Genomic DNA, 26,197 nt, shown 5'->3' with positions numbered 1-26,197 from the left:
ATTGGTCATAATTTAGAATAATTGTGGTTTTAAATACCTGTTAGCCAGGGCCATATACTACTGAGGACACCAGAGTTCAAGGGCTCAGCATTTTTCTGGAAACAGTGTTTTTTGCAAACAGGTTACATTCTGCATTTTACACTGTGATATAAGTGCAATATGGTTCTTTGTTTACAGGTTGTTTTTTTTTTGTTTTGTTTTTTTTTTGACTTTTTTCCCCCTGGTACATGTAGCTTTAGCCACAGTCTTTTAGCACAATATCATGCATAGCTGTAGACATTAAAAAGTCAGCTGGAAACAGCATCTTCAACTAACTCATGGAGCTAATGGTAGCTTTCTTACTTGGCTATCTAAAGCTCATTTAAGCAAAAGTAGCTAAAGAGGGTGGCCTTGGTGAACAGGCATTTGGACTCATGACCTGAATATTTCTAAAATCCGTTGATCTACTTAACAGATATATGGTTTTGTTTTGACGGCATGAATTTCAACTTGCAAAACTTTTATTTGCTCTAGACAGTATGAAAGAATATTTATTGTCCAAAATGTCCTGTGCTGAACTCTGCATCTGAATCCCTGAAACTTGGTAGCAGATTTACTTTTGCTCATTCAGGACCTTGAAGTCTGACCACAGCAAGTTACACTATAACAATAAACCCATCATTAATGAGTGCACTCTGATTGGTCCTTTGCACTCTCCTCACTGCTTCACAGTGGTGTTGGAGGTAATGAGTCACTCTGTAGCATTCATGGAGGCTGCTCGTTGCTGGGGAATGGTTCAGGATCATGAAAGGCAGTTGTAGCCAGCTGACTGACTCCCCTCTTCACTGAGTTCCTGTGCATGCTCCGACTGACCCATCAATGAAAAGCCACTTTCTTTCCCCTCTCTGGTGCGTGGCCGTGCAGGAGAGTGAAAGGGAGGTGGGAAAACGAGGGACAATACAGTAACCCAACGCTGGCCAGACTCACAATGTGAGGTCTCTGTGCCCCGGTAGACCAACAGACAGAGAGGTCTTTCTCATGATCCAACTGCTTCAACCAATCCCACGCCAGCATTCCTCTAAACTTTAATTATGCAGCAGACACATGCATATTCACGTGCTAATCGCGTCACCTCGGCGAGGACGCCCTGTAAAGTAATTAAGATAACAAAGGAATCATGTGATCCTACGGGACCAATACAAAAGGGAGGAGATGACTGTCTTGTGATTGCATAATCCTGTCAATAAAAGACTGGCTGATTGTTTAATCTGCATCGATGTATCTTGTAGGGACCCGCAGGATGTCCTGCTGTGCCCTTACAATTTTAGCTTCAGTGAGCACAGTATGGCTCCATCCCATGTCAAAACAATAATCATCCTCCTAATATAAATACTCTATTTTTAAATGGTGAGAGTCGAAAACACTAGTGTACATTTTATTTACATTGCGTCTTTTATATTTCATAAACTTTGCAAGCACTGCATGTTTATATTCCTCTGTTTACACTATTTTATTTTTTTAGCTTAATTCTATCATCAGTTTTAGCTTATTTATTCAGGGTGCAATAAAATTTCCACTCATAAGTATTTTCATTTTGCCGTGTAGCTTTTTCATTTTGTCTTAATGTGTATTCATATCCTGAGTAAAGCACATTTAATTGCCTCATTATGTTTATAATATACAGAGAAAGTTGCCATGTTTTGTGTTGCTTTGCCTTAAAAAGCTCAAATGAAATGCCAGTTTATAACTAAGGGTTTCAGGCATGGTGCAAAAAAGGATACTTACTTTACTATGATATATTAATATAGCTATGTAAGTCTTATATTTGATGTACACAAAGTATGTTTCCACAGATTTGTGCATTTATTGCACAGGACTGAGCTCTTTGCACAGGACACTTTCATTTATATCTATAAGCACAGGACTGTTCTGATCAAATCTGTCCACCCAGAGCCATTTGTATTATTCATTTCAAAGACAATTCAGCTGGATGTTTCAATTCTCTTTACATGAAGGAGATTTTTTTCTGCCTCCTGTGTGTCAATTATCTTAAATGTGAGTTTGAGTGGCTGACAATCCCCCTTCTAAGGAGTTGTGTGTTGGATGTACCTCAGCAGCTAACGTAGATGAAGTCAATGCCTAGTCTTTTATTAGATGTTATCTGCTGGACATGTTTAGAAAAAGCATGTTTTATCTGTCTGACATGTTGCATGATGGTTTGTCAATCTTACAGCAGGCGGTGAAACATTAATACTTTGCCCCTGGAGCTAACAGTCTCTTTTTATGGGCAAAGCCCCTGAAATAGAATTCCAGTAGCAAATTGCAGCTTTGGTTCCTTGAACACAGGCAGCTCTTTAACCCTTCTGTTTCACAAGTCTCTGAAGACTCAGTGGTTTTAGTGCCCTGATGTTATTTTCCCTAGGTATATATCGGGTGAGGACCTCTAAATGTTTTGAGTAATTCCAATTTTCAAGCACTGGGTGTTGCGCACCACACGGGCACACTGTCATGATACTGAGTGGAAGTAAAACAATATGCTTCATTATCCTGGCAAAATGTACAAGCCTGTGTGGGCTTATAGTAAATTAAAATCTACCAACTCATACGCATGTTGTATCTTGATAGTAGAAGATACATTAAGGCCTGAGGGGAAAACTTGTGTCAGCTAGTCACCACAGCTTAAAGCTAAACTTTGTCATGCAGTTCTCAAGTGAGATGCGTAATCGTATTTAAGGTTGGCTGGCAGTTGGAAGTGGTAACATATAAAAACCAAACAGGCCGTAGAAGGCAAGGGCTTTGGCCAGACTTAAAAGAACAAGGATATGACTATTTACTGGAGACAGAACCTACTCTATTTGTATCGAGCTCACAGAAATGCCATTAGAAAAGATTAGTACATTCACTTCATCCATCAATAAGTGGATGTAGTGCTTTGAATGGGGCATTTTGTGGGGGATATTTGTAGGATTGTACAGGTTGCATAATTACGACTGACTAAGTACCGTTGGCACATGCAAATTTCAATGTGGTATGGATTTTAAGACGACTATATCTTGGATTACAGTCCTGAAAAGCAGTTCTTTGTGCCTCTTCCTGTTCAGTGCAGTTGAATTAGGAGCTTCTCAGATCAAGAACAGCAAACTATGGAGAGAAACAAGGTTGAAGCACACTGATGGATTTGTAGTCTTTGTATTTTTTTTAACCCCCCCATCAAACAGGAGACCGGGACGGCATCTGTCAGGACATGTCCTGTCATAACTGAGCACCTACTGTGACGTCAAAGAAAGCCATTCATAAGGAAAACGTGATAACTGCATTCTTTTCTAAATGGGCACAAACCTCAGCTTAGCCTTGACGTCCATGTTAGCACACATTGTACCTGATCATTTTATCTTTATTCCAGTCAATGACTAAATGAAAGTTTGAAGGGAAGCAGAAGAGTCCATAGAGGGAAGATTTTAGGGAAGCAAGTCATTTCATATAAAGCATGAAGATCAAGCTGACCTAAAGTAACCCCACCATTTAGAGACCAGAATAGTAAACATACAATTTAAAATGCAAAGCTAATTGAAGGACTCAAAGATGACAACTGTGGCCTCACTCGGAGAGCTGCAGCTTCCAAATCTAAACTCTAATACAGGCAAAACAATATCAGAATTTCACTGTTGAGAAATGGAAAAAAAAATGTTGCTTATGGATTCATCAAAAGTTAAATTCCACATCTGGAGTTTGAGTTTGTATATGTGAAGACACTGACTTGAGAAGTTAATCAAACACCATCAAACCTTAAGTGGTGGAAAAGTCACATGTATGGACATGTTTTTAATCTATTTCAAGGTTGGTGACTTGGATCAATGATCCACTGATCAAAGAGAATTACTGCCCTGAGGCACAAAATCCATTTATTTACAGCAGGACAACAATGTTAAATAGCTTAGGTATTCAAGTTAAGCTAAGTCATTTGCTATTGTATCTTGTAAGTCAGTTAGTAGGTGTAATTCAGACTTCAGGTCTGATACAATGTGCAGGACTTTGTACTGCTTTGAAACTGTATGAATAGATTACATAATCCACATGAAAACTGAAAAAACTAAGTTAACATACAGTTAACATATGTCAGGGCTGACTTAATTTTTTGTTGAAAACAGTGAAATTTAATTAATGATGAATATATAGTCACCAGCGCTCATTCCTTAATTTTGTTTGACAATAGGATTTCTTCATACAAACAAATGGGAAGTTGGTCATTAAAGTTTGTATAACAGTTATTTAATTTTATACTGTAACTCCTGTTGCTGTGTCTCACTTTTGTTTAACAGTTTGTGTGAAGATCCTTCGTTTTTTTTTGAGTAGATTGTGTCACTTTTCTGCTGATTATTCAAATGATCGCCCAACAAACTTCCTTCTCAACAAAGCACAGACAAAGCGCAGAACAGGAAGGGAGGCAACCTGCAAGATGAACTTCAGCGATTATTGGCCTGAACACAGACAAACGCTGATGACATCCGAGAGGTGCACCGCACCACTGAATCATCCACAACTTCCTGTTGATTTATGAGTTAGGATCTGTAGACAAAACAGCTAGGGGTGGCCTTTTGGACAAGTTAAAGGGTCAACCCACCAAAACAAACAGCGCCTGCTTCCCGAGGGATTTCCTGCTCAACAACATGAAACAAAGCCACCACAGGAAGCATCATCAATTTAAAATACTGTGTCTTGTCATTGAAAAGTCACCATAAACCATCACCATCTAAACAATTCTGATTGTTATGTTTGTTGATTTAATTAATGAAGCATTTTAGGGTGTACATGTTGTGCATCTGCCTTCTGAATTACAACTGACAGCACTATTAGAGACCATTCATTTACTTCTTGAATTAATTTGGTTTGAGTGATAGCTGGAAAAAATGCCCCCCTTATTTGTCCTGTAAACATCTGTTCTGTGTGTTTTCAGCCTCTTCATTTAAAGTCATTCTCGTGTACTTGCCCTTGTCACTTGATGCTTTTTTTTTGTTACAAATTTACCGTTTTTGCTTGTGGTGTCTTCCTGTTTTCACCAGTTTTATTATGTCTTTCTTTCTTTATTATAATATTTCTTTTTGGACTATTACAGCATAAAGGATAATCAAAATCACAAATTTTGTAATGATCCATCACCAGTGATGGAAAGAAACTAAGTATATTCACTCGTGAAGTTTGGTACAAGTACTTGTATTTACTTGAGTATGCTACTTACACTTTGACTCCACAACAGTTCAGAGGGAAAGACTGAACTTGTTAAGACACTGCATTTATTTTATGGCTACAGTTACAAGTTGCTTTGACGTTTCTACATCCAGAACATATTACCAGCTGATAAAATGCGATATCTTGTTAGAGATTAAACGACCCGACATCCTATAAAAAAGTTAAAATCAGGTTAGCCTTGACCAGTTGCCACACTGAAATGCTACTTACACATTAACACGTAATGTGGCAACTTTGCTGCCTAATGAGAACTTTTACTTTTCATGTTTTGAGTACATTTTTGTTTGATTAAAATTTAAATCTATGACACCAAGTAAAAGTTGCTTGGTGGCACAGAAAAAAAAGACAGCTGAAACACGAAGATGTGGCCTCATAGCAACAAACAGCATATAAAACCCATAGCTTATATCTGCTTTTACATTAGCTAGGTTAGCTAGCTAACGTTAGCAGCCACTGGCATCAAACTTTGTTTTTCCACATTTGTTTAAGAATTGTAACTTACCTTAAAAACTGCAGCCATTTTCTCTTCTCTTTCTCGTCACAATGAAAGCAGTAGAGAAACCACTGAATAGTTTTTGGACTCAGATCCATTCGAACAACAGCACTGCAGCAAAATGAAAACACGAGAGCGTGGCGAAGTTGTATCCGGAAATAGTATTTTCGTCGGCCGTGACGTCAGACGTAACAAGCGGTAAAACCATATATGGGCAAAACAAAAAAAAAGAAGTGTTTATTGTCACTTTAAAAATATTGTCCCATCCAACCTGAAATCCCCTCCTGTTAACTTTATTTTCATTACATTATTTTGTCGTTTTTTTTACATGTATATATTTCAAGATATTAACAGCACGAACATTGTTTAAAAGTAGATTTTAGACTGATGTGTAATAATTTAAGGCCAGCCTTATTCCAAAGAAACATTTCATTAGTCAGCGTGCTCTGTGTGTGTGTGTGTGTGTGTGTGCGTATGTGTGGCCACCCTTACTCAGTGGAGGGCTGGTCTTTGTCGTCATCGTTGCTCATATATAATTAATGAGGAGGCAGCGGCCACGGGAAAACTGGCTGCTTCTGGTTTCCAGGCATAAATACAAAGCGGAGCCGGTCTGAGGGAAAAACGGCACAAAGGAAAGCGGAGCACTCTGAGGTTTTAAAGCTGAAGACCAAGAGAGTCAGGTAACCGGCTGCTCTACTGAAAACACATTTAACACACTCATTATTTGTAACGGGGAGGACGGTGGTGGCGCGTGCAGAGATTTAAATGTTTAGTAAAAGATCAGGCTCTATCAGTGTTTATCGGTGGAAATACTGAGAGAGCAGCTTAAATGTACTGGAGTTATCAGCGGCCGTATACACATTACTCTAAATGTCAGCCAGTTGTTTATGTTGATGAAAGCAGGAAAACGCTGTAGAAAAACAACCTGTGTAACCAAACCGCCGGCAGATGAGATCAAATGTTAGTTACACTGATGTAGGTCTCTGGATGTGTTTAACGGGACAGATCGCTACTCTGACTGGAACAAGGTGGATTTATTTATTATTTCTAAATTCATTTCCCGCTTCATTCCTCCGTTTTAAATGTTTAGGTTTAGTTGTATTCTCACCACTTGTTATCAGCGGACAGACAATCAGTCAGAGAAACTCAGTGAAGTTTGCTTTGTGTTAAACTGCTGCCGCTTTGGCATCACAGCTTATACGTGGCAGTAAAGGCTTTTACTGTTCAGCTTATAGACTGACACAGAGCACATCAAACACTCTGACTCTCAGTGTCTTTATTTTTTACCTGCTCTGTCTTCGGTCTGATTTTACTGGAAGGATCACTATTAAAAGTTTTTCATCCTCATTTTATTATTGATATTTTGGTACATCTTTGTAAGCCACGCTTTACCAGATATAAGCTGCAACTCATGTCTTGATAAGTGGTAAGATAAACATTTACTAATGCCTTACGGATAAGTATGAATGATAAAAACTCTAGAAAGGTCAGGTTAGGTCACAAAAAATAATTCATGCTTAATTCAGTCACATCTGTGTAAATGTTAACAATTAGTTAATAGATGGATTCTGGTTTGAGTCAAACAGTCAAAAATATATTTCACAACCTGACAACTGAAAACCCCAAAGCTGTTGACAAAGCCATTAGTTTCAACTTATAAACCTCTTTACAAATGCAGACGCATCAGAAAGTGGTACCTGTATCTTCATATTTCAAGGCCTATGTGAGAAGGCATATGATTCTTTGTTACAGAAATACACCTAAAATCTAATACACCTAAAAAACTTTAAATGTATTTTCTTCCTTTAGCTTAGATTTTTTCATTTCATTTCCTTTGTTAATTTGGTATATTATCTTTTTTAGTGGTGATGATTTGCTTGCCATTGCTCTGTGCCTCTGACTGAGCCTGTTCAGTCTGCACTCCTGTAACTTGTGTGTATATTTGGCAATACTACAATAGTCTCTCGGGGCACTGCTCTCCTCTTTAAATCCACCAGGAGAACATCCAGTGTGGCGAGCAGTAGCACAGCGGAGGAGTGTGTGTGTGTGTTTGTGTGTTGCCTCCTCTCCATCATCCTAGCTCAGGAAAGCTGGAGCTGGAAGAGAAGTGTGGAATGTCTGGTCTTTGGCATGAAACACCCCCCCCCCAAAAAAAAGACCACACTGTGATTTTTTTTCAATGTACAGAGATGTTTGTTTTCATGCAAATACTTACATGGGACTGATAACGGAAATGCAGATGTGAGTGTGGACACAGCTGGAAGGAGCTGAATTACAGGAGAGACGTGCACAGTCATTAAAGATTTTCCTGCGTTCAAGGCCGGCCCTGCTCTGGAAAAGGCCACCGGCAGACGTACTGTGCTGTAGATTGCCATTTCTAGGTCAGTGGTAGCCACCTCCCTTCCCTCCCTCCCTCCCTCCCTCCTTCCCTCCCTCCTCCTCCTCCTCACTCCACCCTACCATGAGCTGCCTATCTACCCAGGCCCAGCCCACACATTAATCTGTGGTGGTGGTGGTGGTGGTGGTGTGGAGCGTGGAGTGGTGGCATGTGGCGAGTGTATTAACCAGCCGCGGAATTACAAGCAACCAGGGAGGGATGCACAATCTGTCAGAGAGGCTGGAGCGTGAAGTGATCAAACGCTGTCCATGAATTAGATCTGTCATTCATTTAAAACCCATGTGGCTCATGTTTTTGTAGAATCAGGTGAATCCACTTTAAGTGGAGACTGAATTGCATTTGTGCCACTTGTTTTTCATGACGAAGGCCACGAGCTGAGATGCACTGGGTTCACAATAAAGTTGCTCTTTCTACATTTGTTGCTGGAGTTTTGACCTCTTGTGGTTCTCCTTACAACACCCAAGTACCATCACATTATCAGTATATAAACATTGAGATGGGGTGTGTTTTCAGTGCATGAGAAGAGTCAGATTATGGGCAAGAAACCCAAGCTTTTATGGACATGCAGGTTCCCCGTCTTAAACTGTCCAGGAAACTTATGTTATCTATTCACTAATATATGTACAACTTGCTGCCAATACAAATATGTTCATATTAGAACATATGTTTTATTAGATACATGCATATTGACATAAACAAACACACACAGTACACCTCAAATCATGTGCTCACAGTACAGGCCAACAGCGACTGGGAAAACACGGCAACGAATGCAGCAACAACAAAATACAACAATACAATATTTTACAGCAAACACAACAATACCACCTACTGCTGCATCCACCTTTTGTCAGATATGTTGTCTACATTTGTTGTTTACCACAAAGCAGTGTCCTCTCGTGACCCTCATCTCCAACAGCAGCGGAATATAAAAGAGCAGCAGTCATAGTACTGAAAATACTGAAAACACTCAGTGAAAAGTTTGTGCTATCTATTCTTTAACCAACTGTACATGTAGCAGAGATTCACACAGAGTGGCCTCTTTGTCTGAGGTTTGTTTGTGTGACTTAATGAATGAGTCCAATTTTACAAACATTATCTTAGGTGACTCTGCTATCAGTATTTATCATTCCAAAAATAATGGCAACTTCAGCCTCTATTTTTCTATGAAGCCCAAGGATGAGTCTATCCATGACGATGTTGTTGTATCAATATTTCAGCCTCAGATTCTGGGAATCCAACTGATGAGTCGTTAAGCTGTGTTTTGTGTGTGCAGCAGATTTAATGCAAAGAATTAGTTTCACAGAAAGAGACAGAAGTGGAACTGGAACTGAGACTTGGCTTCATTTGGCGTGTGCAAAAAAAGTAATTCAATGTAAGTCTGTGGTTTAAAGCAGCAGTGTGTGGGAACTACAACTGCAGATTGTGGTCTGATCAGAGCGATTCAAAAATACGTCTACTAGGATAGTGCAATATGGATAGATTACTCCACTGTTACATGTGATTTTATACCATAGATACTATATATAGTGAGATAACATATTAAGTTGTTTATGCATAAAATAATCAGATGAAAATAATGTTTGTTTTAGTCAAATTTGGTGGTTTGAAAGCGGACACGTCAAGAAACTGCATCATTTAAGGTACAAGATTCAAGGTAGAATTTATTGTCATTATCTCCATGTACAATATTCAGCATACAGATGAATGAAGTTGTGTTTTTTCAGTGGTCTGGTTTGCAAATTAACAACAAACACAAGTGATAAAAGAAATAAAACAAGCACACATTGAATGAAATGCAATGGATGAACCGTAAATCTCCAATATAAACAGTAAAATCTCAGACAAGAGGCAGGTTAAATATTGTTTCCTGTTATACATTGTCATATTGCCGCTTCTGATAGAAACAGCTGTTCACTAAATCCATGCAGTATCTGACCCACATTCAGCACAGAGGTCATGAAGTCAGGTCAGATCACCCGTCCAGATTAGAAGCTCTAACCCTATCTAGGTTTGGAGGTCAATGGTCAAACCATGTCTCTGGTAGAACTTGAAACAGAAAGAGGGATTTACTGAAAAGTCTGAACACAACATGTCCTCTTTACATGTTTGACATCACAGTCTTGTTACTGCAACTTAGATGCATATCTTTTCACAGCAGTGCTGGCTGGTGGTTTCCTCTTTGGCTGCCTTTGTCAGCTCCAGTTGATCAGGTGACTCATCCCACTGAGTTGTCAAGGTTGTCAGTTTGCTTACAGCACAATTTCTCAGACGTTGAATTGAAGTTCAAGGTTAAAAACAAGTGAATGTGACTGCTCTCCTGTGTCACAGTAATCTGTATTTGTGGTGTACATACTGTGCTTCAAGTTCTGGCCAGTCAGAGGAAGATGAATGACCACGTATGAGTTTGAATTCTTCCTATTGTGTGATCTCAATTTGAAGGAAAGTCAGTGTGTGTTTTCTGCACTGCACCATATGTACTGCTCTGTGTCCTGCGTTGCCGTAGCAACAAAGCAGGGAGTATGTGCATTTATGTATGTGTGCATATGTGTGTAACAGCAGGATATTACGGTCTACCTCAGATGCGTTTATATTGTTGCTCATGCATGTCAAGACAGAGAAAACAAGACTCTTTTATATTAAAAGTCATCAGATAACAGTGTGCGTCTTTCATGGAAAACTGCCACAATGTTGCTTCTTCATACATTTCTCTATTGAGTTAACAGGCGTCCTCTGAATAGACTCCCACTGTGTTATCCGTACACACAGCTGTCCATACATTCAGAGTGAGCGGCCTTATGTACTGGGAGCAACAAGGTCGCTTGTGTATTCCTCTCTCTTAATGTTACTGTCCCTGAGCAATTTCGCCATAATTAGAGAGACTGCAATAAGAAATCTTTTTTTGTGTGTGTGTTTAGTCTGTTCGCTGACAGAAATAACAGGGTTGTGTCAGGACTTCTAATTTGGCCTCATGCTCAATAAACGGTGTCGTGCGACAGTAGATGGAACAATGTAAACGTGTCACGGGAAAATTAAGTTAATCACAGCTATAAACCCGGCTGTAAACGTGGGTCATATTAGGGGGAGGCAGCATTATCAGCTGTAAAAGAGGTCTGTACAGTCAGCACTTAATGAGCAATATGAGGCAACAGAACTTTTTATTGTGGGTGCCTCTAATCTGTAGGTGCAATGGGCAAGCTTTGAATTGTCAGTTCACCTAAATTATCAACAGTTTTGGTTTAATCAGTCCACGTTTTGAAGTAAGCATCTGCTCCCCAGTACAACAAAAGTGAGTAAAGTTCCATTTGTGGTGCTCACAGATTTTAAAAATACATTTAAAAAAGTTCAAAAGCAACATCTCTTTCTCCTGTTACTGTGGCTTATCCTGTCACAAAACAGGCAAAAGGCAAAATCCAAAAATGAGCAGGTGGTCAGAAGCAGGCAAGACCAGCTAAGCAAGACCAGGAAGCCACAGCATGGAAAGCACACTAGACAAACTGGCAGAGAAATGAGCAGAGATGGGCTGATATATATACACAAGTAGCTGATTAGAGAATGAGTAACAGGTGAGTACAGGTGGGTGGGGAAGAGTCAGGTGGGAAGGGCTGTAGGTTACTGCAGGACAGGAGGGAGCTGCAGGGTCTGAAATGATAGGAAAGTTAATAACATGACAAGAACAGCCAGAGAAACTTCACTGCAACAGTTTTCATAAGAACTATTTTTCACCAAAGACAGTGCGTTTATAGCATGTTCTATGGATTATCTACAGTAACAGGGACACTGTTTCTTAATGAGATATTGTAACATTTAGTTTCCTGTGCACACCAACTAATTTGTATGCACAAGATTTGAATCTTGTTTGCCCAAGTTCTATTTTTGTATGCACAAGATAAACACATATGATCATTTTGGAGACTCCTTAGTTTCTGAGCAAAGTGTTAATGATTTGTTTTAGTGCTATTAAAAATAATCTTTCATATTGAGGTCAATGCTTCATGAAATCTTGGCAACACATGCCAAAGAAGTGAGAAGCAATGATCAGCAGCTGAAAATACCCACAGGGGAATGGTATAGGAGTGCATAGGAGGTAACAGACATGCAGCCTAATATGACCCACACAACCAGTAGCATTTGACATGAGGTACTTTCTCTAATATATACAGTTTTTCAAGATATATTTCATGTCACTCGTAGGAATGTGTTTTCTTTCTTGCACTGAATATTATCCTCTGTTGTGTGAGTGTCTGTCTCCTGCTGACTCAGTGTTGTGAATGTGCTGTTTTTAACTCAGGTTCTTGTCTCTCATTTGTCCTCAGACTCCATCGAAGAGCAGCTCGGACGGCATGCAAAGTTGTGAAATTTCGTCAGACAGCACTGATGATCCTCTTAGTAGCGGCCTACGTACTCATCGGCAGCCTCGAATAGTAGTGATTGGTGCTGGCTTGGCCGGCCTTGCTGCGACTAGGGTCCTACTGAAAAACGGCTTCACGGATGTCACTGTTCTAGAGGCATCAGACCACATCGGCGGGCGAGTTCATAGCGTTCAGCACGGTGAGAGGACACGTTCCAGTTTATCTGACGTTACCCCTTTTAACAGAATGACTAAAACTAAAGTAGGGCTGCAGCTCCAGATCAGATAATAACATGTAATCACACACTGTAACTGTGTCACACATTTATTTGGTACAGCTCTCTGCATGTATTTCTCGTTGTCCATTCAGAGTAAATTATGAAGTGCTATAGTACATTCTCCAGTTGCCTCTGCCTTTTTATCTTTTCATCTCATGGGGTATTATAGATTTTCTTCTTTTTCCAACCCATATCAAAATGTCTAAAATAACCAGTTAATCAGTGTTTCCCCTGTTTCCCATTGTTATGCTAAGCTCAGCTAACCATCAGTTGACTGTAGTCTTTTTTTTTTTTTTTAATGAATGGTATCAATCTTCTCATCTGACTCTTGGCTAAGAATTTCTCAAAATTTAAGTTCAATAGCTGTTTCTTCAACAGAATAAATGGCTGCTTTTACATTTTGCTGTAGGCATTAAGATATATTTTCAACATTTTTTGTTTAGCTAAATCCATACAAAGCAGTATTTGACTGCTGATTTATGAACAAAGAATCTTGTGATATAACTTGGAGTTAAATTTAAATGCCGTGTTGCAGAAATAGTATTATCTCATCTGTAGTATCAAAGTACAACTGCTTTTTCCCTGAAGTCACATTAACTTTGATTGTACTTCATATTTATTTGGAAAAGTGTCTAATCAGGCAACCATTCATACGCACAATCAGCTTTGTTTCCCTAAATAACTCAAATTACTGCACTTATCAGATGCATGACCAGCTCCAAGAGAAATAATAACTCTTTTTACTTAATCTGCTTGAGTGACGCTGGTACATTTTGCCAGTAAAGTTGACTGAAGTGCAGGTCTTTGATTTCCATAATGAAAAAACTGCTCCAACTGGTTAAAAACAAACAAGAAGGAAACAGGATCTGCTCATGGCACTGATACTGTAGGCATATAAAAAAAGGCATGTGCAAGCATGCTTATATACTCATACAGCACTGTTAGATGTAAACCTGCGTGTCAGGCACATGGATAATGACGTGGTTATGTAAATGCTTGTTTATGTGCTTAGATGTTGCGTAACCACAGAGGCATTCAACCATTTCTGTCTTTGCATTGGCCTGTTTTTATTATATAAAGGAATGTAAAATAAATATACATACATTGTGTGATGCCACCATCCAGTAAAATTGTATAATTAATGGTATTCCAGTGGGCTTCAGTAATGACAGTATGTTAATTGAGTTGACCTTCTTCTTGAACTGCCTAATTATCTAAAACTCAACTGTGTTTGTACCTCAGCAAAGCAGATTTCATACACTGTTTCATTCAAAACCACAGAGGAAAAGTTGAGTTCAAAGCGATCACTGATGTCTGTTCTTCATTTCCTTTTTTTTTATATAGGAAAAGCAACTTTGGAGCTCGGAGCCACCTGGATCCATGGCGCCAACGGGAACCCAGTGTACCACCTGGCAGAGGACAACGGGCTGCTGGAGCACACCACAGACGGGGAGAGGAGCGTGGGACGCATCAGCCTGTACACCAAAAATGGTGTGGCTCACTACCAGACCAATGTCGGAAAGAGGATCCCCAAGGACCTGGTGGAGGAGTTCAGTGACCTGTACAACGAGGTGAGGGGACACACATGGAAACGGACGTAGGTGCACATGTGAATTCATGCTTAAGCGCACAAATGGATTTGTGCACAGACAGGAACACACAGATACTCTGTGTTCAGATAACTGATGTCACATACTGTAACCACATTATATAAAGTCAGAGGTAACTCAACTCAAGGCTGACAGGATATCTGCAACCATGAAAACATGGAGTCCTTCTCAGTGTCAATATCACACATAGCTTCAATAAATAGTTTAAGAACTCAAGAGGGACCCAACTCAAACGTAGGACCCCAACAGTGTGGTGTTGGTAAGAGAAGATGGTTAATTGTAGAGGAGTTTACTGGTTTTGGGATCTGGTGGCACCAGAGGAGAGAAAGCACAATGGAGGAGCACGAGCTTAGAGTTTTGGGGGGGGGGGTGTCTGGCAGGGGTTAGCTTGGAAGCTAGGAGGCAGCTGGCAGGCAGGCAGGAGATGATCCTGAGACATGTGAAAGACAGGTTGGCACAGGGATAACTGAACATGAGGAACAGCAACGTTGAGCAACTGCACTGACCTGGGGAAGAAATGGGTGAAGAGTAGGGGGTTGATATACTGCAGGTAGATGAGCTGATGGGAGGCAGGTGCGCAGGTGATCAGGGAGCTGGGAGCTAGGAGAGTGAGGAAAGGCAAACCACACCCACACCAATACACACATACAGACAGAGAGACAAACAGGGGAGCACTGGGAACACAGGGAGGGGGGGGAACACAAGGTAACACTGGGGAATTTGCCGGGGTGTGACCACAGCTTAAACAGGGCCTGGAACAAGCTGATACAGAATATATATGACACTGTCAGACAGGGTGGAGTGAGATGACTTTTCCAAAACCTTAAAACAAAATGGGAAAACAGTAGGTTAAGGGTTTGATGTTTCCTCAGTCTGTGCACCAGACCTCTGTCTCTACCTGTGACAGAGCTCTTAAACATATCTTCAGCCGTGAGATGCTCCAGTGAAACGTCCACCAAAGCATACTGATTTTAACAAGGAATGGCCTTTTTTTAGCAGCTCCAGCTTTCCGCTCTCTGCTCTGTAGCAGCTCCTGTGATTGTTAAAGTAGGTCACGTCTGGAAAAGCACTTACAGGGTGAAGGTATAGAACACACAGAAGGCAATTTGTTTTTGTTAACCCTTGTACAACTGAGGTTTTCTGTGCACACCATGTGACCCCCAGGTCCAAAACGACCCACCTACGCTGTGTCCTTGTGATAAATCTTCTTAATGGTATTTCACACCCTTCAGAAGCGGAGTGGCAGTTTCAGCATCCTAAAGACGAGAGATATTCCTGCCTCTGTTACGTTTACGCCAGTCATTTTATCCACTTTCCTCTGGCCTCCTTCAGGCTTTTTTTGATTCTGTACAGACTGTACACACTCTCTTAGCAGGGTATATAAATAAATCTGTCTTCATCCAGCCCTGACTGACTGTACAGTGATGAGGAACATGTTTCTGTCTTGTTTCCCTTTCACCGCAATGGTCTTCATGGTCAGCATCATATGAAGATGACTCATTAGGCTCCAGGCTCTTTATTGCTTTCATCTTCTTGTTGTGGCAGTGGGAGGGTCGTATATGTTACATATATATATGTTAATTCTTTTCATTTTCAATTCATCCGCTGATTATTTTCTTCTTTTGGTTTATAATTCAGAATCTCGCAAAGCCTGCGTTTACCATCACAGAAGAAAACCAGAAAATACTCCCACCTGAGAATATGAAGCCAGTGAAACTGTGGCATTTTTACTTTTAAAAAATGTGTTTAATCTGTGATTATTTCCTGACAATCAACTAATTATTTCAGTTCTGTATCAGCAAGAAACAACCAGTCTCTTGCAAGATGATTATTTTTCACAAATAAACGGAACTTCTTATTTTAAGTGGTAATGTTTTGACTTGATTCATCAGTGGTGTCAGTTTGACCTGGTATTTTCTGGTATACTATCACCTCTGATTTCAGGAAAGACATGTTTACGTCAACACAACCCAGTGTTGGTGTGGCATTTTGGCAGCGCAGCAACATTTCTTCTACTCCTACCACTTATTTCTGTTTTCTTCTCTTTAGTATGGTGCTGCTCTTGTAGTGGCTTGTGTTTATTTTCAATGTGCTGTACAGCCCAAGGTGTTTCTCTATTATATATATGCTACAAGCAGAATTTCCCATTTGACACAATCAAGTGCTGACACAACATGCTCTGAACTGAACTGAACTGGTTTCTTTGTTTCCTCTTTTCTTGCCTTCACCTACTTTCTTTCCATCCTTCCTCATTCTTCTTGCACCCGATTAACCCCTCGTCTCTCACCTTTCACCCTGCTCTAGGTGTACGAGCTGACTCAGGAGTTCTTCCAGAATGGGAAGCCAGTTTGCGCTGAGAGCCAGAACAGCGTTGGCGTCTTTACACGAGATGTGGTGCGCAAGAAGATCATGTTGGATCCTGATGATTCTGAGAGCACCAAAAAGCTCAAACTGTCCATGCTTCAACAGTACCTCAAGGTGTGTGTGTGTGTGTGTGTGTATTCCCAATATCTGTATCTGTCTGTGTTTAACACTATATTTTTTCTCTTTTCCATTTTGTTTGTTTGTGTTTTTTCTCTATAAGCACTGATTTAATGGTGTTTTTTCTTCTGAGGTAATCATGAATCATCAGGCCATGAATGTGGGAAATGATGTAAACATGTAGTAAGCATCTGTTTGCCTGCTGGCGCTAAGAGCGAGGGTTAATTAAACAACAATTAGCTATCAATTACAAAAAGATTGGTTTGTTAATTAGATAGCAATTATGACCTTTATTTACTTTCGTAGATACCTACTGACAAATATCCAGACTTGGGCTTTTTGTTATTTTAAGCACAGCTGTTTTCATGTGTTTTATTTCCTGTTTTTGTGGAGGATGTCATAAAAACATTTCAGAGCTGAAACTGCCACTTCTTACGATTATTGTAGGCTGTAAAAACAATAACTGAAACTATAGGGGTTTAATATATTCATGTTATTTGAGGCACATGAGCCACTGGGTATCTGTAGAGATGACTACAGTACCTACATCGAGGCTGTAGAGAGCTGATTTAAAATGCTGTCTTTGGGTGTAACCGCTAACTGTTTTGCTGCATGTACAAACAAGAAATGTAACTGATCTGATACATTTCCCTATTTCAGGTGGAGAGCTGTGAAAGCAGCTCTCCCAGTATGGACGAGGTGTCTCTGAGTGAGTTCGGTGAGTGGACAGAGATCCCTGGCGCACATTACGTCATTCCCGAAGGCTTCATGAAGATCGTGGAGCTCCTGGCCCAGGACATCCCCTCCCGCACCATCTGCCTTAGCAAACCGGTCCGCTGCATCCACTGGAACTACTCAGCCCAGCATCAGGAGGTGATCGCCAAGAGCGCCGACACCCACCAGGACAACAACCACAACGAGAACAACCACAGCTGCCAACCTCACCAGGACCCTCTGATCATGGGTCACCCCATCTGCGTGGAGTGCGAGGACGAGGAGTGGATTACAGCCGACCACGTGATCGTGACGGCCTCTTTGGGCGTCCTGAAGCAGAACCACGAAGCCATGTTCTCGCCATCTCTACCCGAGGACAAGGTGCTCGCCATCGAGAAGCTGGGCATCAGCACCACCGATAAGATATTCTTGGAGTTCGAAGAGCCCTTCTGGAGCCCCGAGTGCAACAGCATCCAGTTTGTGTGGGAGGACGAGGCTCAGCTCGAGCAGCTGGTCTACCCCGAGGAGCTGTGGTACAAGAAGATCTGCAGCTTCGACGTCCTCTACCCGCCTGAGCGCTACGGTTACATGCTGAGCGGCTGGATCTGTGGGCAGGAGGCGCTGTACATGGAACGCTGCGATGACGAAACAGTGGCTGAGACCTGCACTGAGCTGCTGAGGCGCTTTACAGGTCAGGACTTGCACACATAGGGAAGCAGAGCTGTATACTGTGGTTCCCTATACTACATCCTGTTTACACCATAAGAGCTTTTGTGGGTTTCCTGGATTGATATCGCCACATTTTCTCATGTATTCATTATCTAATTAAAGAAGGACAAACTGTTCTTCACAAAAAAGACTTTCTCTGTCATTCTTATCCATATTGTGTAGATTTTTATGACAGAAAACCGACAAGATCAACTTCCATCCTCCAGGTCCATTCTAGTTAAGCTTTCAGTAAGAATGAGTAATCCAGAGCAAACACAATAGCCTTGGTAGACTGAACCTGTCAGCTCAGTGACTCATACGGACTGTGACTTGGGATGGGTCATTGTGTTTCATATAAAGGAAATGACATAAGCTTCAGCTGTGACGTAAGTAGGTAATTTTTTTTTTCATGAAAAAAAAAAATGGGTTGACAGATAATACAGCTGGATGAGTCAGGTGTCTGTTTTCATGTCCAGTGAGCAGCAGCTAACTGCTCTGGTTTCAACACCACAACGAGCAACACTGAGCAGCAGGAGCGATCAGGCCTTAGATAAGGCGAAGAGGCCTTTTCATTTAATCAGTCCTCCACCATTTTCTTCCTCAAAAACATCACCTCTTATGCAACAGCGGAATTTTCCTTAAGGAAAAAAAAGAAACTGTAGCTGCTTCAAGGTGATTTCTACATAAAATGTAACAGGTTTGATCACGTGAACAGAGATTGACTCACTGTGGTCATTTGGCAGCAGATTAGGAATGTGCAGGGAGAAAATAGTCAGAGATTATTGCTCAGTAACATGACTGACTCAGAAGTAGGTCACAGTGTGAGTGGAGGAACAGTGACTGTCACTTCATGATGAGGTCAGTGGCCTTCCTATAGATGTAAAATGTAAATTACACAGAGAGGTACACACACTCGCTCGCTCTCTCTCTCTCACACACACACACACAAGCTCTCTTCCCATTTAGGTCAATGTGGTTTAATCCTCTCAGCTGTTGCTTAATTACATATAGACTCGCTGGTGCCTCTGTGCTCGCAGAGGGTCACGAGTTGATTAGTGTTGGCAGATGGGACGTCCCAGTATAAGGCCACAACTCACAGCCGCCGCATTCTTAGTTCGAACTGGTTTGATGAACTGGATTTTTTTAGACACCAGGCTGTTCCGTGATTGTCCATACTGACCCCCCACCCTCCCCGTCTCTCTCTCGCTCTCTCTCCTCCGTCCACAGGGAACCCCGACATTCCAAAGCCCCGGCGTGTCCTGCGCTCCTCATGGGGCAGTAACGCCTACATCCGAGGCTCCTACTCCTTCACCAGGGTGGGCTCCAGTGGTGGGGACTGTGAGAGGCTGGCCATGCCGCTGCCTTACGCCAACAGCACCAAGGCTCCGGTGAGACAACCGCTACGCTACGCATTATTTTGTTGTCGTTTGTCATTTACAAAGTCACTGAAAATATTGTGTGACGTAATATTTTACAGGTCTGTCATTCCCTAATCATTTTCTAGGAAGTTTTCTGGAAAGAGCAAATAGCATATTAGTTCCTTTTCAGGAAATTATATGTTGTACCAAATATTGCACACTTTGTTTTACAATTATTTTATAATAACAATTATATAATGCTAATGATGTAGAAGATTTGGGACGTAACTTCTTGTATGAGAATATTTTCACCAACTGTACATTTGGTTGTTTATAATCTGTGCACTCACTCTGAGAGCATCTGGCTAACGCGGCGGTGTCATCACCACCGTGTCACATCCCAGCGCATGCAGAGCAAATACAGCTGGTGTCAGGGGGGTTATGAATGCTGACTCCTGGCCAGCAGTCTAGACCATGAAACCTGACGCGTTCTGAGTTGAAGGAGGGGTTAGGTGGGTCGGTGGGTGGGGGGTTGTGGGTGGGGGCGGAGGTGCGGGTTTCTCTATGCTCACTTGACACTGCTGAAGGAACGGCATGACCCCTCTCCGCTGACATCCTTCAACCCTGCCAAACTGAAATCTTAAGCCCTCAGGAAAGTTACTGTAGCCTCCTACATGTAGAGCACTAACAAGGGAATCAGTGATGGAAATAGAAAATAGTGCTGTGCGAGTCGAGAGGCCAAAAATATGTCAAGCTGACATTGACGGATCTTGTTTTGAACCTGATTTTCTCCTCTGAAAGCTTCTCTCCTCTCTTTCTCTGCTCATTTCCCTTGTCTTTCCATCCTCCCTCCTCCCCCCTCCCTCCTCAGCCTCTGCAGGTCCTGTTTGCCGGAGAGGCCACCCACAGAAAATACTATTCCACTACCCATGGTGCTTTGCTGTCAGGACAGAGAGAAGCCACTCGCCTGACGGAGATGTACCAGGACTTGCACAGAGCTCAAACCACAAAGCCTAATATGTAAAATAAAACAAACCTCTGACTAGTGAAAAAAACAAATATAAAACTGTTGAATTTTAATCTTTTTATCTTGATGATTAAGTTATACTTAAAAGCATAGCTCGGGCATTATTACATTGATTAACAAATAAGTATTGTTTCTATTGTACTGTAGATTCAAATCATGCTAAATTTTATTTGAGATGTACTGTTTAAAAGTTGCCAATGGTGCTTTCATTTCTCGTCTTTATCATTCAGTCATTATGTTGTTTTTTTAAATCAGTAATTTAATGTTTATAATAACAGCATCTGTAATTTAACTTGTTTTTGTAAGTGCCTTCTGTATGTAACATTATGTTATTTCAAAAATAATGAAAATACTAAATAAAAATTGATGAAGTTTTAACAAAATAAAAGCTCTATCATCATCAAACAGGACTAGCTCCGTGTTGTTAATTTGGTAAATTATTAAACACAGTAGTGATGGCCATCTGATATCTCCTCTTCACCCACTTCTGTCCTCATGAATATTTTCCAGAGATGTACAACCACAGGCTAGAGCTGTTTCCATACCATCACCATTTTGGTATCCTTTTAAATCTGTGAGAGAACGACAGAAAGTGAGCGCACATGGAAAGAAAAGAAAAGGCTCCAGAGCTGTAATGCCGTGCCAAAGTGACAGATGGTGTTAGAACAGACCTCAACCCAGTCCTCACTTCTGTTGGACAACAGTGTTAATCCTCTTAATCAGTGGCAAACACAATCAGACACTGAAAAGAGCTGGGAAAGTTTTAATTAGTAACAGATAAACAGGGAAATCAGTGTAAAATGCTGTGCGTCCTCCTTATTAGCAATAATAAGAATAGCTTCCTCATATTCTTGCATTCTGGTTTCTTTTGCAGTCTGATTGACATGTGAAAACATTTTCTCCAAATGTCCTACATTTTCCTGTATTTACTTCACAAAAAGAGCATGTTTCAGCCTCTCTGCACTTCAAGAGGAAACAAATCATTTTCTCCCCTTACATGAAAAAACCTCATCAAACAGACTAAATGGGTACTCAAATGTTTCATAACTGAATGACCATTAAGTCAAAGGACTTAACACAGATCATTTTCAAAGAAGAATGTCAAAATCAGTGCAGAAAGGGTTAAGGTCCAAAACCACTGGGTCCTATATTTCCCATAATGCCATGGGATTGTTATTTTTTTTAGACACTCCTCTGCTAAATTACGATGTCTTTCAAATTTGAATGAATGAAATTTGAGTGTATCAACATAAACTCGGCCTCATGTAGTGCCAAACGTTATTAAGTGTATAGAGCACTGTACAGTTGCCCAGATCTTTCCTGAGTCCTGGCTTCCAACATCAAACTCTTCCTACATACACTGACAGCAACAACCTCACTAGTATCTACAGTAACATGAGATAATCTGACACATGTCCAAAACTCTCCTCTCCCACCGCAGACAGCACCGCTCATCTGTTTCAGCTGCAGCACAAATCTTTGTTTTTCACTGCCTGGCTGTGTCTGCACTGAGGTCTGTGAGGGGCCGAGGGGTCCTGAGGCAACTGGGAAAACAGGGAGGTTTCAAAACAGCACAGTGGAAAGTCAGACAGAACAACTCTGTCAAACTTTTGAGTATACATTTAATTGATTAAAAAATATATTAAAAAGCATTAGGTTTATATATACAGTCCTATATTTTCCTAATAAACTACTACATCATAGAAGACCAGAAATAACAAAGGTCCAGTAAAGGAGCCCTGTAGAACACAGTCATTATGTTGAATAAAACTGAGAGTAGAGTATTCATTTTCATTTCGAGTCAGTTCTTGGAAGTATCAGTAGTGGCAGAAGTATTCCTCTATGTAAGCCTGTGAATATTCTCATTCATCCAGCTCATAGTTATCTCAAGGAAAGTTTTAATTGAAAGCATCTAGACTTAGTTGTAGTCTAGAAGACGTTTCACCTCTCATCCAAGAGGCTTCATCAGTTCGTGTTCGCAGCTGACCAGGCTGGGACTGGTCCAACTGACTGATGTAAGTAAAAGTATCACTTCACAAGTAAAAGTCTTGCATTCAAAGTTTTACGTGAGTGACAGTACATATGAGTTACCAGCAAAATGAAAAGTATCAGAAGGAGAAGTACTCATTATGCATGACAACCATTTATTTAACTTTTATCACCTATTATCGCCTGAAACATCAACATGTTGGTTTTAACTATTTCATAAGAAAGGTACATTGTGTTTTCTTAAAATAAGTGAAAAAAATTGTATTTTAAACTTTTAAACACATTTCTGACAGAAATCAACTTGACCTTTTTAGAAACGAGATGAAAAGACAGAAGAAGGAGATGTTGTTTTGGATCGACAGAAATGTCCCCTTATACTAGAAAATGTATAAAAATAGTTTATATCCATTAAAATGGCAGATTTTTTGTCATTTTGATTTAAGAGAACAAAACTTTAAGGACTCAAAAATAAACACAAGTTATGTAAGATGATTTATAGTGTTTACCCTCCGAAAAATGTTCATAAACAAAACAACTCAAGGAGTCAGATAAATGCAGCGGGTTAAGAAGTCCAATACTTCTTCCTCAAAAAGTAGCTGAATAGAGGTAGAATGTAGCAGAAAATTGAAATGCTCATGTATGAGTAAACGTACGCAACTTACTTTCCACCTTATTGAGTCCAAAAATAACCCAAAAACCTTTGCTACGGTTTTATTTGACGACAGTCAGAATGATCATTCACACTCCCTACTGACTACCACTCACACAGAGAACATAAAATTATTGAAAGAGGAGTTAATGTGACGATTAAGAATGTACACCACGAAATATGTGGCCTTATGAGAAACAGCTGACGTGAAGTCTAATGACCAAATGATTCCAAACCAAACTGGTGCCAAGGACACAGAACTGATACAGTTTGTAGACGTCAACTTGTTGCCAGATATAAAGATCAGGGAGCATCAGATGGAAACTTAGTGGATGAGAAGGAACAGAAAGACCCGGGACTGAGAGTGAGAGAGACATACATCCAAAAATGTAATGTACCAATATTTAGAGAGTGTGCCAGCAAAGTTTATTTTTCTCATCTTATTTTAAAAAAATCTACAGATAGATAGACAACCTAAGTGCTGCAAGTTTGTGTTAAAATAAAATGTCCCTGCACACACAGTCTACACACACACTCACACAGGTGACTTCACTTTCTGATTAAACCTGCACTCAGGACTGTGTGGGGGGTGAGCAGGCTGAGTCTAACCAAAATCAAAGTCAATCTCCTGTTCATTTAATTGTACCTGTTAAGACAGAGCAACTTCAGGTACACACCAGCTACCAGTCAAACAAAAAGAGACCTGCGCTCAGGACTGAGAAAAAGAATCAGATGCCACATCTCAAATCCAAACTACACACTGATTTCTGAGCAGGTTCACAAAATGACTCCTACTTAAACCAAACAGTATAAGCACAAAGCTGGAAAAAAACACTAATAAATTGTAGGTTGCGGTGAAAAAGCTGCAAAAAGATGTTGGACAACTTTACAAGTTGGAAATCTTAGGCAGGGATTTATGCATACATAAATATATTACTTTAAAATATATGTATTTATACCAAAATACATGTTTATATGTTATGTTAAGGGGAACAGGACTCACTGGACAAGCTAATCCAGTTGCCATTGATTTGTACTTCTAGATTCATGTAACAACGAAAAACATACTTATCAATACAGTTAATTAAGAAATAAAAATATTGAAGGCTTTACCCTTTTCTTCCGTTGACCAAGCCTAGTATGATCGAGGTGCTCTCCGGAGACTTCTTGTAACAAGTCTTTGTAACCACTCGTCTCCTTCTGACGCCTCAACATGTCACGAGCACACAAACAGACAAGCCCGCCATTAGCTACATCCAATCACAGCTCATGTTGTATTTCATGGCAGATTAGCAAACATTTGCCACAACATGGTTAAACAGAGTTTCCCTCTGAGCTCTGATTAAAGACATGAACACAGCTGGGCCTCGTTGTGGCTGTAAAGGCCAGGACTAAGTTAACAGTCATTGACTGGATTTCCCACCATCTGAACTTTGGTAAATATTTTTTGGACACTTGACACTTGAGAAACACACAGTGCTGATATATTACTGCTTCATGACGTTGTTAGGTGCAACATATTAAATAATTAAAATCTAGCAGACACAGCAATGGTAGTATTCAGTCGTGTTATTCTACTAACGTGTTTGTCTCCACCAGAAATGTCTGAGCCTTACACTGCTACGTGTTTGTCTTTCTTTATCTGATAGTTTCCTATCTTTGTCTAGCATTTGGCAATTATCCAGGATTTTTGGTTTGTATGTTTTTTGCTTTACTATCATTTGCCTGAAACTACTGCAACGTGGTTGTACAGTAAATTTGAGAGCCATAAAAAAATGCATGAAAAAATGCAGAGCAAAGCTGCTTCTTATCACTCTGAACAAGTCTCTTCAAATTACACCTTGACATCTGACTCCTTGTTCATGTCAAAACATTGATTAATGGCGCTTTAACACATTCAGTTGGTCCATTGATAAAGTTATGAAATGAACTGGGCCAGGGGGATTGTTGTGTTTTGTGAGTCTGTGTATGAGGTTTTAAAGCTGAGACCTTGTTTTCTGTGGGCAGTGTACTCACCCTCCTCCTTTATTCAGACAGTTGGAAAGCAGAGAGGGAAACACGGGGACAAAGTTCTGGCAGGAGTCCCGGTCCAGCAGGAGAACACGTGAGGCTGCAGAGGCAGAGGACTTAACCATTCAGCTACAGCTATCACCACAAGGTGAAGTCATTTGTTTCACTGCACATTACATTGAAAAACAGTGTTTTTAAGGATTTTTTTGATTTTAAAATCAGGACTTGATGTTTGATGTTGCTTTCAGGTGGAAGGACAGTTAAACTCAAATGACTCACAAAGACATTAATAACCAGAGGTAAATTTATATAACTGATACACATTTCAAAATAATTTAGAGACAACAACAACAACAAGAAAAACCATAATAAAGAATCTCACTCACCTCTAACATTGTCTCTTTTCATTGGGACTGTTTTGCCTGTGCAGCAGTGATAGCAGCAGTAAAAGACATTATGTTTTTTTTTTTTGTTTGTTTTGTTTTGTTTTACTTTCATGGTAGATTTTGAACAGACCACAGGAAGTTAGCATAAAAATGAAAAATTCCACAGCATCCTTAGCTAACATTGGTAACATGCTTGCTGGTTAACATGCATAGTGCTATGTGTTTGTCTTTCTTTACCTGGCAGACCATCCTCCTCATGTATTCGTCACCAAACATTATTGGCCCTGTATTTGTCTTGATAATCCTCATTGCACATTTCATGGGACTGGACAGCAAAAAAGAGACAACATTTGGTGTTTGTATCGACCTGTATAGAAATGCATTTCCTTGCATTGAACACTAGGGGGCATTCTCCGAATACTGTACGAAATTATATGCACAAAACAGTTTGGAAATGCAGCATTCAAGCTGGTCCATTGGTCCATTTTTGTGAATGCAATACCTCAGGAATGCTTTGAG

General features: G+C 40.4%; 1 protein-coding gene across 1 annotated transcript; it reads left to right on the top strand.

Annotated features, from left to right (window-relative positions):
• Positions 1–6,275: 6,275 nt before the first annotated feature.
• smox (spermine oxidase) lies at positions 6,276–21,049 on the top strand. Its single transcript, XM_018695854.2, has 7 exons — positions 6,276–6,399; positions 12,434–12,668; positions 14,091–14,317; positions 16,661–16,834; positions 17,498–18,242; positions 19,487–19,647; positions 20,489–21,049. The coding sequence occupies exons 2-7, from the start codon at positions 12,461–12,463 to the stop codon at positions 20,639–20,641; spliced, it is 1,668 nt and encodes a 555-aa protein (XP_018551370.1). The 5' UTR covers positions 6,276–6,399; positions 12,434–12,460; the 3' UTR covers positions 20,642–21,049.
• Positions 21,050–26,197: the final 5,148 nt, after the last annotated feature.

This window comes from Lates calcarifer, linkage group LG5, assembly GCF_001640805.2.
Source record: "Lates calcarifer isolate ASB-BC8 linkage group LG5, TLL_Latcal_v3, whole genome shotgun sequence".
NCBI lineage: Eukaryota > Metazoa > Chordata > Actinopteri > Centropomidae > Lates > Lates calcarifer.
The sequence above is the reverse complement of the archived record's forward strand: the minus strand, read 5'-3'. Positions and strand labels throughout refer to the sequence as shown.